The 18,215-nt window shown below is 32.1% G+C and overlaps 1 protein-coding gene across 1 annotated transcript; it reads right to left on the reverse strand.

Moving 5' to 3' along the window:
* Positions 1 to 3,702: 3,702 nt before the first annotated feature.
* On the reverse strand, positions 3,703 to 6,073 carry LOC129876485 (L-type lectin-domain containing receptor kinase S.4-like). Its single transcript, XM_055951934.1, has one exon. The coding sequence runs from the start codon at positions 5,919 to 5,921 to the stop codon at positions 3,846 to 3,848; it is 2,076 nt and encodes a 691-aa protein (XP_055807909.1). The 5' UTR covers positions 5,922 to 6,073; the 3' UTR covers positions 3,703 to 3,845.
* Between the last annotated feature and the right edge of the window lie 12,142 nt (positions 6,074 to 18,215).

Consider the following 18,215-nt stretch of genomic DNA (forward strand, 5'->3'; position numbering starts at 1 on the left):
ATAATATTAGCTTCCCTTATTATGTATAATACAAATTTTACTGATGAATAATACATTTATCACTCACTTTAATACATTTATAATATATTGTGTCAATTTCTTATAAAGCAAGCATAATATATTTTAAAAATACTTATAATACATTTATATCACATGCATAATTCACTTTTAATATATAGTACATATTTATCATAGTATTGTTATGTATTGCTATAAATGATAACAAATAAAAAGTATCGCTAAAATTAATAATTATATATTAAAAATTACTCACTCAAGAAGTTTTTCCTTTTTTTATCCACTTAAAAAATGTTTTTTTTTGATAATTTTTAATTTCAATTGTTCATCTGACATGTTTATATTGCGTACTTTTAATTTAAGATCAAAATAAACAAATTGAAATAAAAAGAGTAATTGATGTATTTGATAAAATAAATTGATAGATAATAATATAATATTAGCTTCCCTTATTACATTACACTGAAAAGAAGTTGATCATTGAAAGATTTGTAATACCAAATTGATTAAAAATGAAAAATTGATCTATTATTCAATTTACTTTATATTTTAAGTTGATTAAATAAGTATTTTTATTAATTACTTTTTTTTCTCTATTGCTTAGGATTGTGACTTTTGAGCCGAGTGTCTTTCGAAAACAACATATCTATCTTCATGAGGTAGTGGTAAAATCTGCGTACATCCTACCCTCCCCAGACCCCATTTGTAAAATTTCACTGAATATATTATTGTTATTTTGTTAAATTATTTTAAGATAATTTAACATATAGTACCTAATGGAGTAATTAATAATATTTGGAAGAAGAACGAATAGTGAAAAGGAAGACGAGGGAGTTACAAGATTGCTTCGAGAAATTTGATTCTATAATTCTTTACAAATTTATTTTTAATTTTATAAAATAATTCTTATTTTTACATATTTATGATTATATATTTCAAACTCATAACCTTCTTCTTCTAAATTTTGTTTTATACCAATTTTACCGCATAAATTAATACGAACGATAAAATTATTAATCTGAAATATGATGCATCCACCATTTCAACAGTGACTTGAAATATTAAATTTAGTTGACGAAATTTTCTTCTGAGTCTTATAAGCAGCACTACCAAATTAGAGTTTTAAGGTCTTGTCAATTCTTTCTATAGTTTAAAATAATTACATATTATCTCACTAATTAATAATTTCATAACAGATTTTAAATCAGATACACCTAGATACATATTTTTTGCTATCAAATACACTGAAATAGGGTGAGAGGCGAGCGAGAATGGAAGGAAGGCGAGCAAGATTTATTTATGTATCTCAGATACATATGAATCACACTATATATATATATATATATATATATATATATATATATATATATATATATATATCTGATACTAAATACATGTATCTGAAATACCTGATACACGCGCGAGATAGGAGGAAGGCGAGCGAAATTTGTCTATTTATCTCAAATACATGCAAATCCACTTGGATATAATGTATCTAAAATAAATTACACCTAATTTTGATCTCATGTATCCGAGATACATGTATCTGGACGCCAAATATATGTATCCCAAGTTCAAAATCTGGTAAGAATCATAATATTATAAATTAACGTATATCTAAATAATTAACTCCTAACTTAGTGAAATTTCTACAAATTACCTTTAAAAATTTACTGCATAAATAAGTATAAATAATTGATTTTGAACATATAAATAGATAAAATCTCGAACTCAAATTTATAAAATTCAGTTGAAAAGAAATTAAGTGGGCCAAACAAAAAGACAAGAAACAAAAGTAGCAGCGTGATGAACACTGGACCTCATTTTATAAGTCATCAAAGACTGCTGCTGCTAGACTTCGTCAACTCTCCACAAAAAAAATAAAAAATAAAAAATAAAAAAATGTACAAAGTTTTATACTTTCAGAAATATATTGTTAGGGTTCAGGAAGTATTATATTATATATCTAAACTCTAATGAAGCTAGACAAGCAGACATCATCTTTGAGTCGTAGTGAGTTCTGAGTCTGAATAATAAGTTCTATGATGTATATTTAATTCTACCAATACTTATTTTTCGTACATATGCATATAGGTTCAAACCGAAATATTAGGAATCTTTTGCATAAAAATCTTAGATTGCACTATGCATTTTCCTTTTAGCTTTGACCCCTTCTTAACTTTGTTGTGGTTGACAATATACCATGTTTTTGAGGGTGTGGCTGAAGTTAAGAACTTACTATTATTTGAGTTTATTAATTTTGATTCAAATTTTATATATATTTTTAAAAATTCCACCGAATAAGTACAAAGAATGAATTATGATAGAAATTTAAACTCGAATCGATAATATGCAAAATCTATTCTCGTTCTCAAAAGAGGCCTGCATAATCCCAAGTTCCTTATTTGGAAGATTTTATATTCCGTTAGAAGACTTTATTCAACAACTTCACCACTGACTATTAGTGGCTGTTAATATTCTGTTCAAAAAAGAGCTTAAATTCAAAATCCAAAAGAGGGCTAAGTTGAAATTATTTGCCTAGAAGCAATATCATCTAAATTACATTTTTAACAAGGCAGGTACTTATTTAACTTTATCTTCATTCATTTGTGGTGGCATCAGAAAAGGCACTATGCTTTATAACTACTATAAAAGTATTAAACCTTGCCTTTTGCTTAAGAAAACACAACTGAGCCCGTTTGGATGTGCTTAAAAAAATAACTTTTATGTATGAAGTGTTTTTAGAACTTTGAAGTGCTGAAAATTATTTTTATAAATAAGCAGTTGAGTATTTGGATAAAAGTGCTTAAATGAGGAAAATGATGTAAATTTTAGGGTTAAAAGAATAAAAAGGGTAGTTTGGAAATTTAGTTAAAATATAAGGGATATAAAAATAATTTTCATGGTCAAAGAAAATGATTTTAACCACTTAGAAAAAAAAAGTTAGGAATCCTAACTTTTCATTTTTGACTGACTTTAAGAACTTTATGGCTTAAAGTTAGCATTAGACAAACACGTCCAAAAGCTAAAAAGGGACTTTAAGTTGTTTTTGATCAACTTAAAGCCCATCCAAACGGGCTCTATATCACTTCTCTTTTTTGATCATTTTGCCTTTATCATTGCTTCATTAGACTAGTGTCAAATACAGTTTTGGTGATGACTGACTTTAGTACCATATTTTTCAATGTTTGTTAAACCACAAAGTTTTGTTAAATTTTCCTATAATTTTCAATTTGATGACCACAAAGTTTGGTTAAATTTTCCTATAGTATACTAGGGCGGAGTTAGGGGCACACGAGGTTCATTTGAACTCGCTTCGTTGGAGAACTACACGATATATTTTATTAATATATAGTAGATGCCGAATCCCATTAACTTCTTTGTGTGTTTACTTTTATATTTTGTTTCCTTGAATGTCTTGGCTTTGCCACTACTGAAGAGAAGTTTAGATTCACTATTGGAAACAAACACTTTTTCCCTCGCAAGTCAATGAGAAATTTGTGTTATTAAACATAATTTTTCCACACACTTCCCACCAAACCAGCTCACTGAGAAAACATATGAGGGAAAATAAATTCTCACTGAAAACACTATTATTTTTCTTTTCTAAGTGATTCAATCAAATTGTCTGCGGAAATAGCCACTAAACATTTTTAAATTGAATAGTGATTTTTTTAGTAGCGATTATGCAATTGAGTCTTTATAGACTAGAACTGGTAGAGAGAGGTAACACAAAGAAAATGAAAAAAACAATGTACATTAGAGTTCATCAGGAAATGTTCCTGGAAACATAAAGAGAAGTTTGCAATGCTAGTTCACATCAGTATCTAGGTATATTCACCACTATATAGAAGTGGAAGTGGTGAAGTAGAAAAAGAAACATAAGTACTACTATTTTCATCTCCATTAGACAAACATGTAAATGAACTCGACTTGATCATAATATTAGTTGATCCTAAAGTATTCCAACGTTCACTTTCATCGAATTCAAATCCTTCAAGATCATCAGAACCTTGTGTTGTTGGAGCCTCAGGCATCCCAATTTCACCTTCTAAGTATCTTACCACTTGCCTAATGCTTGGTCGCGCCAATGGCTTGTTATTTGAGCACATTAGTCCTAATTTCAATACCATTAAAACCTCACTCTCATTGAATTCGCCTTTCAATTTATAGTCCACAATGTCAAGAATTTTCCCTTCTCTCCATTTATCCCAGACCAAATCCACCAGAACGAACTCCTCAGGTCCTGCTTTGTGTTCAATTGGCCTACGTCCACAAACCACCTCGAGTAACAAAGCACCAAAGGCAAACACATCAGTCTTTGTAGTAGCTCGTCCTGTTCTTGATAATTCTGGTGCAAGGTAACCCAATGTACCTACCACTTTAGTCGTGGATGGATTTGACCCGTGCTCATACAATCTTGCTAGTCCAAAATCCCCAAGCTTACCGTTTAGTTCACCATCTAGTAGCACATTACTAGCCTTAATGTCTCTATGTACAACGACTTGTTCATAGCCTTCATGTAAGTAAAGTAAACCAGAAGCAACCCCTTTGATAATCTTGAACCTTTGTTCCCATGTCAATACCCTTTTTGGCTGATCAAACAAGAAGTTATCCAAACTTCCATTAGGCATAAATTCATACACAAGCAATAAATCACCACGATGTCTACACCATCCTAACAATTGAACCAAATTCCTATGACGGAGTCTTCCAATGCTCGCAATCTCAGACACAAATTCCCTTAACCCTTGTTTAGATTCATGAGAAATTCGTTTCACAGCGATTTGTCCTTTTGAATTTCGTAAAACACCCTTGTAAACTTTGCCAAATCCACCACGCCCTAGTAGTTCACTCTCCTTAAAACCTCTAGTACCTTTCTTGAGTTCTTGATACGAATATCTATGAGGACCAATCTCAAACTCCCAAGGCTCAATCACATCAGCATTCTTGAATCTCCGGATTAAATAAAAAACAATCAAGATTGAACATAACGCGAACACAAATACTATAACCGAGATGATTATAATTAGGCCAGTAGTATGCTTCTTCTTAGGTCCAGGAAGTGATGGCAGAGAATTCAAGTCAAGTAATTTTGCTTCTCCATTTAACTTAAAGCTCCAACCCAAAATGTAATGTGAACTAGCAAGCAAACCAGTAGAAGCAGAGAAGCCAACATACATATATTCTTTAAAAATTGGAGAGACATCTAAGTGATAAGATAAAAGAGGAATTTTTGGTTTTAAAGAAATTGGCGAAAGAGTTACATTAACTAATTTTGTAACAGAGTCATATTCTACCCAAACAAGAATAACTTTTCCACTTTTGAGAGTCAAATCTTGTTTCACTAACTGATCATCAGTAAAATAGCCAGCTGCAGCAGATGTATTGGATTCTAAGCTGTTAATATTAACACCAACATGGTTATCATCAATGTCCCCAAACTCGAAATCTCTTACCGTGTCGAATTCAACAGCAAAAATGTGGTTAGAGAAGTTACCAATATCACTTGCATTAAGTAGGCCTAAGTACTGGCTAGGAAGAGCTGTACTAAAGTCTTTTGAAGGAGAAATTGTGAACGCTAGGCCATGGCCTCCGAGTTTTGGATATTCGGGGACTATGGCCAACGCGAAACACGTAGAGAAAGAGAAGGAAGTGAAATTAGTAGTACTGGAGTTGTTCTTGAAATGGAAAGGTGAAGAACAAAATGCATGTCCTATTAATCTACTTGTGTCATTGGTTAATTGAATAAAACCATTCTGGCTTATTTTTGCTGCTCCACTCAAGGTTATGTTGTTGTTATTTGGTTCATTGAATCTTGTAAAAATGAATTCATCAAGTTTAGATGAAGCAAGAATTGAGAAAGAAATGGTAAAGCAGAGGAATGTGAGAAAATTGAACATTTTAAGTAAAGAGTAAATTTTACAAGATTTTTTTTTTCAGATCAAATTTTCAAGATTTTGTGATGGGTATAGAGATTTTTGTATAGAGAGGGAGATTTTCATTTTTTTTTTTTTATGCAATGGGCACATGGAGTTGAGAGGAAAGTCGGAGAAAAAAAAGGAGACATTTATTCTTACAGAAGCATTGTGTTCTCTTTATTTATGGAAAGTGGAGTAATGTAGTTTGTTGTGACATCTGACGCAATGAACCACTAGTTCATTATCACTTTAGTTGACCGAAAGACTTTTACGGTTTGATTGGTGGGATAAGGGATAATTTTAAAATAAAATGTGAGATTGTTTTATTCTTTATTTGATTGGTAGAATAATGAATAATAATTTTGAAATTAAATTTGAAATTATCTTATTCTATATTTGATTGATAGGATGAGGAATTACAATCTCGTGGGAATAATTTGAATTTACGTGGAAATAAATTAAATTTATGTCGTATATACGATCACTCTTAACAGCTTGTTTAGCCAAGCGCTTCTTCTTTTTTGAGAGCAGTAGAAACAACTTTTCTGCGGTTGAAAAGAAGTTAAAAAATTTTGTTCTTAAAAAATGTAGAAGCAAAAATTATATTTTTAAGGTACGAATATTCCTACCGTAATTATATGTTTACTCAATATATACCTTATTAATTCATTAATTTTAATTATAAAACAACCTATTTGATTAGTACGCATAGCAACGCACAACCACTTAATCCTTTAATCACACATTTGATATAGTTTATTTCTTTTCATATTTTTAGTATATTTACCTCATCATATTAATATTATATCAATATTTAGCTCTTATTTTCTTGTTCAAAGGGTTCAAATTGAGTAGAACTAAATCAGAATATTTAGAGTGTAAATTCAGTGTTGCGATGGGTGAAGAGGGCATGAAAGTAAGGCTTGCCACTCATCCTATTTTCAAGAGGGATAGCTTTAAATATCTTGGGTCCGTCATCCAAAATAGTGGGGACATCAACGATGATGTCACGCATCGTATTGACGCTGAATGGATGAAGTGAAGATTATTTTCTTTGATTTATTTTTGTATTATACTGATTGAAAATTTTAATACGTATTTTTATTTTAATTAAATAAAAGTACATACTTTAATTAAATTCTTTCATATATAATAGATTTAAATAGTTTCTCCCCCATAAAATAACTTTAATAGTAAATGTTTATTGATAGTTGTTTTTTTATAATTTGACACTCAAAACACTTTTTCAAAAACATTAGTCAAACACAATCCTCTTACACTACTAAAAAACTGCCAAAAAACGACAGAACACAAAGCGACGGACTGCGTCACAAATAAAATGCGACGGATAAAATGACGATGTCCGTCGTTTTTTTTTATTTTTAAATTTTTTTATAATAGGAGCGACGGACAGTGACGCCTAGTCCGTCGCTTATTTTGGCAGATTTTTCTGCTAAAATTAAATATTATTTTTATATAAATATTTTATATATTTTATTAAAAAATAATTATTTATAAATTAAATATTAAGACGCCGTCCGTCGCTTGTTTTTTTTTAACGTAGTGACGGACTGGGTCGCTAAGTCCGTCGCTACTGGTCAAAATATTTGGTCAACATGTTTAAAATAGCGACGGACGGTGTCGCTTTGACCGTCGCTTTTTGGTCAAAATGACGGTCAAATATTTTTAAAAAAGCAACGGACTTAGAGACTCTATCCATCGCTTTTTGTTAAATATGTTCAACACAGAACGTATTTTTTTCAGTTTTCTCTCTCTCTCTAAACTCTCTATTTCTCTCTGCCTTCTCTCTAAATCCGTCCATCCCACCGCCGTCCCACCACCGTCTCTCAGTCCTCCGTCAGTCAACCGCTGCCATCTTGTGGAGCTTTTGGACTATTATTCATTTTCAAGAGGTTATGGCTTAAACCTAAAACTAAATTTTAATTTTTTTTATTTGTCATTTGTTAATTAGGTGATTACATTTAGTTTGTTATAGTTCATTTCCTTTTATGGTTTAGCTTGTAGTTTTTTTATATTGGTTTTGTTGGATTGAAGTTATAATTGGTTGCATTCCTTAAAGTTGGAATCTTTTGCTGTGATTTTTTGAGATTTTTGATTTACTTTTATGGTTTAGCTTGCTGTTTATGATATGGGTTTTGTTGGATTGAAGATATTATTGGTTGGAATTCCTTAAAGTTGGAATCTTTAGCTTTAAGTTTTTGAGATTTTTGATTTTCTTTTATGGTTTGGCTTGTAGTTTTGGATATGGGTTTTGCTTGATTATTGGTTGGAATTCCTCAAATTTGAAATCTTTAGCTGTGCTTTTTTGAGAATCTTGATTTACCTTGATGTTTTAGCTTGTAATTTTTGATACGGGCTTTGCTCGATTGAAGTTATTCATGGTAGATCAAGGTAAAAAAGCAAGAGCCAGCCTAAAGGGTGGCTCGTTGCACACTGGAGGTGCAAAGAGTGTTGGTACGATTCAGAGGGAGATGGTAAGATTTCTAAATTTTAAGTTTAAATTCATTTTCTGAAATAAATTATTTCACAAAATATTATTTCATTAATTGTATTTTTATTTATAAGAAAAAGAATTGGGACGCACTCTCTATCGCCATGAAGTCTTTAAAAAGACTCATGTGAAGAAAAAGACTAATGAGTCGGATCCGGATGAGTGAGTGGAGGAAAGGGCCGAACGAGCCTATGTAAGTTATTCAAGATATATTATAATGTTTTTTGTTTCTAAGTTTTATTTTTAATATATATATATAGTTTGATTATAACTTTTATTTTCTAATATGCAGCAAGATTATGAGCGGCACGTACGTGAGATGGGAGATTCGGTTCAGCTAACGCCTGAACAGTCCACTCAAATTTGGACAGAAAAAGTGGTTGGAGGCAGCCACAAGGGCCGAATATATGGAATAGGCTCTAGGAATAATGTACGACGACTCCAATCAGGTTTAGAAGGTATTGGATCGTCGCGTCAAGCCGAGGCCATTGACGGGGTTCAGATAGGTGCAATGTCTCAGCAAATTGCAGAGCTTACACGCGCATTGGCAGAATCAGAGAAAAGAAGGATCGAGGATCAAAAAAGTATGAATGAACAAGTTGAGCAAATTAAAGAACAAGTGCTCAACCTCGTTCGTCAGCCTCCGCCCCGTTATTCAAGAGCGTCCACTCCGGATGATTCCGACGATAGTGATGAATATATAGCAAATAGTCCTTAGGGTTCCCTATGTTTGTTTATGAACATTTTGAATATTTTTTATTAACTTTGAAACACTTTAAATCGTTCTAAATTATGATTTTATTCATTTTAAATGTTTAATTATGTTTGTTATTATGTATTTTGCGAATTTTGTTTGTTGTTATTTGTGTTTGAATGGGCTGAATTGAATACAATTGAATTAAATTTTGATTGCAGGTGGGCAGCAGAAACTGCAGGTTTCTGCTGTCAAAATTATTGCAGAAAAAGCGACGGATAGGGTCCTTTAGTCCGTCGCTTTTCTGGTTATTTTTTTTAAAATATTTTCCAGAAAAGCGACGGACAGGGTCCTTTAGTCCGTCGCTTTTTCTTTTTTTTTTAAATTTTTTTTTCCAGAAAAGCGACGGAGAAAAGGACCCTGTCCGTCGCTTTTCTGGAAAAATTTCAGATAAACAAAGCGGCGGACGGAGACTAAATGTCCGTCGCTTTAGATTAAATAATTTCTTTTTTAAAAAAAATAAAAAGACGGAGTCCGTCGTATTTTTTTATATATTTTTTTAATTAAAAAAATTAGGAGCGACGCAGTCCGTCGTTTTTTACGACCCTATCCGTCGCTCCTTCAAAAGCGTCGAGCAAAAAAGCGACGGCAGTGACTGCGTTGCTTTTCCGTCGATTTTGACAAAAAAAGCGACGCAGTCCATCGCTTTTTTGCGTCGCTTTTTGGCAGTTTTTTAGTAGTGAATTATTAAAAGCATTTTAAAAATGAATTTGTCAAATATAAACTGTTTCTCACAAAAAGATATCTTTTTTTAAAAGGACTTTTTACTACAAGCTCTAACTCATATAGTTGTGAAAATATCACGAGATGGATCATTCAACTCTTAAAAAAGATTGAGTGATGATTTAGGGCTGATTTAGGGCTGAGTACATATCTAGAAACTCCAATTATCTATAATTGCATAAAAATCGGAAAATGGTGTATTCCATTAGGGAGACACAACCTTAGTGCTTTGATCATATAGTTTAAATCTCAAAGTTTTTTACTACAATTTAATTTCTAGTCTTTAGTTATACAAAAATCTTTTCAACTCCTACGGAATGGAATTCAGACAATAAATCTGATAATCGTACAATTAGTAGTATTTCTCCCTATTTCTTGAGAAATTCGATCGCAATCCCTATTCCAATCTTGTTTGAGTTACTATATTTGGACAAGATGATATAGCCTTCCTTATTATCTTGAAAAATTGATTTATATGAAGTTGTTCCTACCAAATTGGACAAGTAAATTGTTGTACGTAATAAAAGTATGAAAGCTCTTTAGGAGAAGATTAATAGGTAAAACAAATTTGTAATTATCTTTTTTTTCTTTTGTAACTATGCTTTTAAAAACTATTATCTGTTTATTATAGCATATGTTACATCATCGATCAATTAATTAGAGAATGATTTGTTTTCTTTTGCAAGAGGAAAATCAATTGTGCTTCGGTTGGTTTACACTCGATAAAGACATGTTAAGTTCACCCAAAGACATTAGTTATACTATTATATGTTCATGAGATCCTTTTTGTTGTGATGTTTTCTTGATATCTATTACTCCAATTTTAGAAAAATATATTATTTAGAATAAACTTAAAAGAAAAATGTCACATGAATTGAGACAGATATAGCATGTAATCTAATCATATTGTTTTCTCTTTATTAATATAATTTTATTGTAGTTTGTAATCAAATGATGACTTTTTTTTCTCTCTATTGGTAATATTTTGTTGATTGTATTATAATGATAGAGGACAATGCACGTTTCCATAAACTTGTTTATATTTAAAAATATGAGGCACATAAATTTGTGATCTCTTCGTAAAATTAAATATATTTTATATATATATATATATATATATATATATATATATATATATATATATATATATATATATATTTAAATTGATATAATATTATATTTTGGCATCCATGTTATCAAAAAGCTAAATGGTGCACTTGGTTGATTGTTGAGTTATTTATCTTGAAAATAGACTAGGGATCAATTTTACATTTTTTTAATGCACTTGTGTTCTAGAAATCAACTTTGTTGAAGTACCACAATCCACAAAATGTCGCTAAATTTTTTTTTGTAGTAAAAAATCATTCAATTTTGCTTAAGTATTATATAAAGTGTGTCTATCATTTCCTCTAGTAAAATGAATTCATATTTTGATAACTCGGGTATGAATGAATAAAATGTGGGCTTCAACTCATACATATTTAACCCCTAGAAATATGAGTAAGTGTAAACGTAGATTCAAATTTAAATTCTATAGGTTCAATGTTAAGATTGTTAGCATTAAACTTATTGTATTTTTATTATAGTTTTAATAATTAAATTCATTCTACAATTTATTATAATTTTAACAATTTCTTACACATAAATATATATTAAACGTTGAAAATTATGGATTCAATTAAACATGTGTACCTAAAGTATTACATATTCAACTACAACTACCACTACTAGTTCATTGTTTTTAGAACTCTCTTTTTTTTTTTGTCAAGCATAAAGATAAGTTAGATGATTAGATATTCTACAGTTCACAAATATATGATGGAACTTTATCATCATCATTTTCGTACGAGAAAGTTATTGATTTATGTTCACCTTTGGATTTCTCTGTAGAAAAAAAGAAAAGATCCTTTATCATTAAAAAATAAATTGGACTAGTTGTTATAGAAATGACTCTGAATCTTATCCTCAAATTTTCTATTTCCTATGTTTCATTGTCAATTGTAAATAGAAACCTAAGTGCTAAGGAGATGTCGACAATAAGTTTAAAGGCAATCCACAAAGCGCAAATATTCTTGTAGAATGTCTCGATAGAGTAGTTTGATATATTGAGGATTTCAATTTTGTGGATCATTATAAATAGTCGTTATAGGTTTATTTTCTCAAGGAGTTTTTAGACAAGTTTCACGTACACTTTGTCGTTTGAATATTGGAGTTCTAGTTCCAATATTTTTTCTCTTTAATTTCTTGTTTTTGTGAAGAACAAAGAATACCCATTATTTTTTCATATTCAAAGTAAGCTTCATGAATTTTTTCAATTATTATTCTTATTTTTTTTATCTTCAATCAAAGTAGCTAAGACCTTTACTAAGGTTGAGAAACCCAATGCAGGTGTAACGTCCATAGATTTTCGTGTGTTACATCATTTTCGAAAATAAGATTATCAATCTTCTTCTAATCTTATAATAATCGGTTGGTGGTTCTAAACATTAATGTAATGATCTGAATCATCGTTAATTTAAGATTAGAAGAAATCGCAAGAAATTTACTTAATTGGGTCCCACCATCCCGCCAGAGCGGGATGGTCCCGCCTTAGCGGCACCGTCAAAGCGGGAATGTGGCTGTCAGAGTGGGAGGACGTGGGTCAGAAACTTAAGTCGCGATTTTCTTATTTCCCCCACTTTTTCCAAGGGTAAGTTAGAGGCGAGGGTTACTGCAAAAACCCTCCAAAAGGCTGCTCTTGACTTGGGAAGAAGAGGAGGAGGAATCTTAGCATTGGAAGGCTTTCAACCGGTGGAATTCAGCCCGGTCTTGCCCGTGGAACATCTGGAGCCAAGGATTTCAATCGTAATATCTCTCCACAGTTGCTTGGTGCCCAAATATGTTAGGCTTCTCTTTTTTGAGTAGTAAATATATACCTATTGTGTAGTATAGAAGGAAAGTTAATAAAGAATCATATAACTAAGTTGTGGGTCATGGGTCACGGGAAGAAATTCGATTGTGTTAGGGTCTAATTCGAATGTGACCTGGGTAAAAAGGTGTTGTAATGAATTGGAAAGTTTATTGATTGGGATATTATTGCATACAGATGGTTAATTTATAGCGGGCATAGTATTGTGTACAGGAATATAAAACTAATAAATATTGATGATAAACCTTAAAGGTTTGATAGTGTAGGCATGGGTTTGTTTTCCGGAAATGTCTTATGTACTTGATTGAGATACTTATGATATGCATAGGTGTGTATGATTAGGGGAAACATGTTAGACCTTATGCAAATGATTCCTCGCTGGCTTGTTCTGTGATGAACTTGTTCTTGGTGATATAATGTGGTCTATTATTGATAGTTTGTGGTTGGTTGTAAAATTGGATCAGATGTCATGTTCCGACACATATTTGGATCGGGTGTCATGTTTCGACATGTATTTGGATCAAGTGTCATGTTCCAACACATCTTTGGATCGGATGTCACTTTTTGGTAATAAATATGACTGAACTAGGTCCCTGAGAGGGCCAAGTATGTGTGTGTGGATGGTTCCATGAGAGGACCTAATGATATCTGTATTTACATGTAATAATAAGGTTAGTGGTGAATGAGCCATGGATTAAGGACCTATAAAGGAAATCTTGAGTTGAGGTGTGTTAGTTATAAAGAATTGTGAGCATGAATAAATTTATTTATGGGTAAGAGGATGGGCTATATTAGGCCTTGAGGTGACATATGTGATATATAAAGTAGTCTATATTCATAGGCTTAGAGGTGGAGGTTGCTTATTGACCGAAAGTGTTAACATTGAAGTTTCCACGAGTAACTGTGGTGATAGTAGTGGTTATCTAAAATCAGGTTTAGTTAGGAAGTGTGATTATGGTATGGCTAGGCCCTATATTGTGAGACAATTGGACCAAGGCCAGTGGTGGCTGGGTGAAATCATCGAGCAGTTAAAGTTGTTAGGTAGAGACTGTTAGAATGAATAAACAGTAGTATGGTCGGCCCCCAAACCACATGTTTTAAGTTGTAACTAGAGTGGTTAGTGGAATTCTGTAGAGTAGAGTGGTGAAGACCTTAACGGTGAGAGTAAGGAGTATACTTATTGGTTGGGATGGACAATTTACAAAGTTCAATTATTATGATCTCTCTTATTTTTCAGTTCATATACTATAAGGTGGGTATCAGATTGAACGATAATGCCTACCAATACGTATTGTTTGTACTAATACTACTTTTCCTATGTCACTTGGCGTAGTCTGGTTGCAGGGTCAGTTATGTCTTTTAGGTGAAAACGAAAAAGTTCCTTATTTTTCCTTCCTTATGGTGGAAGCTGGGTCATTGTTCTTTTATTTTATTAATACTCTTAGAAGCTGTTGTACCTGTTCTAGACTAGTATTTATGGGTTTTTACGTGTTATTTTTGTATAAGTGTATTATTATAGATTTCTATAAACATCTGATTTAAATTACTCAAGTTTTGATTTAAATTCCACAATACATTTTATGAAAGGGGTTAAAAGTTCTCCTACTCTAAGTAATAGAGTGGGTGTTCGCACAGCTCGATGAGTTGGGTCGTGACAATTAACATGTGTCATAATATCTTAGTTTTTCTTAAGAAAGCAAATTGAAATTTGGTAGAAGAAGAGTTGCACAAACTCAAGGCACTAACCCCTTCTTTAATAGATTTACTTAGAAATAAGTTGTGATTGACAAAGGAGCTCCTATAAGTGTTCCGATGTCGTAGGTTCAAATCCTACAGAGCGTGATTTTTTTCTTCTTAGATCGAATTAGAATAAAATAGATTCATTCAGTAACTTTCACAACAATTGAAATTTGACCTCCTGTACCTGTGAATTAAAGAAAGGAGGGGGTCAATCAAAAATAAATGTTAATTAATCAAAGGTCCAACTGATCTACACGCCTATATTGTAAATATGTAGTTACGAATAATTCAGCCAAAGTAATAAGAATTAGACCTAACACGATTCCAAATAGAAAAAAACCACTTACCCCACCCCACTGCAGCCACCCCATACCTCTCCCTTTCTTCTCTTTCCCCTAAAAGCCACCTCTTGTCCATCATTGTTATTCTTCATTTAGAAAAATGGAGGTTTTAACATATGCTAAGTATGATCTACTATTTCTATTTTCTTTGTGTCTTCTTTCTTATTCTCATTTTAAAAAAGAAAAAATTCACTTACCCCACCCCACTGCAGCTACCCCATACCTCTTCCTTTCTTCTCTTTCCCCTAAAAGCCACCTCTTGTCCATCATTGTTATTCTTCGTTTAGAAAAATGGAGGTTTTAACATATGTTAAGTATGATCTACTATTTCTATTTTCTTTGTGTCTTCTTTCTTATTCTCATTTTAAATTGTTAGTATTTTTTTTCTTAAATCTGTTCTTCCATTTTTTATTTTAATTTTGAATTTTCTTTTCCCTCCTTTGTTTCTGCCTGTTTTGTGGGGGAAGAAGGGGTGTGGGTTGGGGGCGGGGTGTGTGTAGGCAGAGGTGAAGAGAGAGAGAGATAAAATATAAAATCTGAATAATGGTCTCCTTTTTTTCCAGCGAAGAAGACATGGATGTTGGTCTCCATTTTTGCCAGCAAAGAAAACATGGATGGTCTCCATTTTTCTAAAAAAAATGACGAGAGGTGTTTCTACATCTGAAAATTAATATAATAACAAGAAGATTAAAAAAAAAGAGAGAACGAAGGAAATTGATAAGAAAAATTCAGTATGGCTTATGCCACAGTCACTACGATGAAAAATGGTGGTAACAGGGGTCGTGCAATTTTAAAAGCGAGAAAAGAGAAAAAAATTATTATTTTTAAATAAAAATATAATGAGAAAGAAGATTAGTTGATTCAAAAATTATTTTCCTTGATAAAGATTAAAAGAAATAAAATAACAAAAAGTAAAAGAAAAAAATTGCAGGAGAGAGAAAAGCACAGAGAAGTTTTTGAAGAAAAAAGAGGTGAAGAAGACACATCGACGGGGTGGGAGCTGATTTTCCTTTGACTTTTTCTTAAGAAATTATTATTTTTACAAATAAATAATTTTTTTTGTCATTTTTTAGTGTCAAATGTCAATAAAGTAAAAAAAAGTGTACTTTATCATAAAATGAAAAGAAAAATGTCATTTGGGATCTCTTCATGCGCCCACCGAAAATGAAGAACACGTTTTTTGCCACATCATCAGTTTGTGTTTAATAGGTACATGTTTTAAATATTTTAGGTGTTTAATAGGTACTAGTACTAGTTGAGGTGTCTAAGTGAATTATGTGGACAACTTTAAGGGGTCGTCGATGACTTAAGCCTAAATATGAATTTATACTACATGTATCTGATACATAAAAACTATCACACAATAATGTATCGATCTCAAATCAAACACCTTACTTGCAATAATTACTTATTTAATGTATCTAGTAGGAATACAATACTTATCAATTTATACAACATACATAAACAGTAATGTATCATGATCATCCATCTTGAAAAACACAAATCAAAAATCAATTGGCACCAGATGTTGCATCAAAGCAATATATCTCTCCAGCCTTTTCGTTCGTTGTATCGATGCATAGTGTATACATTCCAAATCCAGTTTCATGTTTCTTCACCTTGACGTATAACTTTACTCCCATGTCATTCTTAATAATCATTACAGATGAATTACCTTTTGCGATGAATCATATCACCATTTTTTCGTCAATTCATCAATCTCCAATTCAACTACAGTGACTAATTTGAGATTCACAAATGAAATCTTTTCTCCAACAACTATTTCAAAGCTTTTGTATTGTTCATACCTCACTTCACTTTTCCAAATTCCTGAATGTCTCAGCAAAATCAAGATTTTCATGATGTATCTTCTCAAAATTTTTGATAATTTGAAATCAAAATCGAAAGGATGTTGGACGATCTGGGAGAAGAAATTTGAAATTTTTGAAGTTGTCACGCTTTGTAAGGGTTTGATTAGAAATGATAACAACGTGATTGCGTGATTTAGGGATTGTAATTTGATTTTACTTTTTTTTTCTTTCTATTTAAGCATAAGTACAGAAATACAGGCTCACTTCCGATGTGCTATGTGACAAGAAGGTGCCACCACAACTTAAGGGCAAGTTCTACAAAGTGGTGGTTAGACCGTCTATGTTATATGGGGCAGAGTGTTAGCCAGTTAAGGTCTCACACGTTCAAACGATGAAAGTAGCCGAGATTGAGATGGGAAATGAAAACTATTTTCCCCACACGAAGTTTGTGAATAAGTGATTGCCTGATAATGAGCAAGAATGTTGAGATGGATGTGTGGGCATATCAAGAGTGATAGGATTAGAAATGTGGCTATTCGGGACAAGGTAGGAGTGACCTCGGTGGAAGACAAGATGCGAGAAATGTGACTGAGATGGTTTGGGCATGTGAAGAGGAGAGACACAGATGCTCCAGTGCGGAGGTGTGAGAGATTGACCATGGATGATTTTAGAAGAGGTAGGGGTAGGCCGAATAAATATTAGGGAGAGGTGATTAGACAGGACATGGCGCAGTTACAGCTTAACGAGGACATGACCTTAGATAGGAGGGTGTGGAAGACCCATTTTAGGGTAGAAGGCTAGTACATAGTCTCGTTATTCTTCCGTATTAGTAGGCGCATTAGCGCATTATAATTTCTTGTGCTCTGACTTTTGTTATTATCTCTCTATTACTTTCGGTACTTTGATTACTCTACTCTACTCTACTCTACTCTACTTTATCTGTGTCGCTTTCGTTATTTGCTTTCCCATATCGCTTTGAACTTCTTAGCCTTATCTGACCTCTTTTTATGCTTCTTTTGAGACGAGGGTCTCTCGAAAACAGCCGTCCTACCTTGGTATGAGTAAGGTCTGCGTACACTTTACCCTCTCTAAACCCCACGCTGTGGGATTTTCTCTGGGTTGTTGTTGTTGTATTTAAGCATAAGTACAATCGTAAAGGTAATGTATTAGGGGTCATGTATCCGTACTGCCTGTGACGTATCCGAGATCCATCAATTTTAAAAAAATTTTGTAATTTGAAAAAGAATAGAAATAAAATAGAAATAAAATATAATTAGATCTTAACACTATAAAATTTGTGAATAAATTTTTTACATAAACTTTACTGTACTTAAAGGTATTTAAATGAGGTAAGAGTGCATATAAATTAATCAATATACATGTTAAATGTTTTTGCAAATGCATATCATATATTTATTGGTTAAATATAAACACAGAATAGAATATTCTATTGTTTCGCTTAGCCCTTTTGTTTTCCTTATTAAAAG

The sequence above is a fragment of the Solanum dulcamara genome, chromosome 12 (assembly GCF_947179165.1).
Source record: "Solanum dulcamara chromosome 12, daSolDulc1.2, whole genome shotgun sequence".
Classification (NCBI taxonomy): domain Eukaryota; kingdom Viridiplantae; phylum Streptophyta; class Magnoliopsida; order Solanales; family Solanaceae; genus Solanum; species Solanum dulcamara.

What these genes read in the sequence shown, in the direction of transcription:
- LOC129876485 (XM_055951934.1), bottom strand. Translation starts at nt 5,921, where the DNA reads ATGTTCAATTTTCTCACATTCCTCTGCTTTACCATTTCTTTCTCAATT.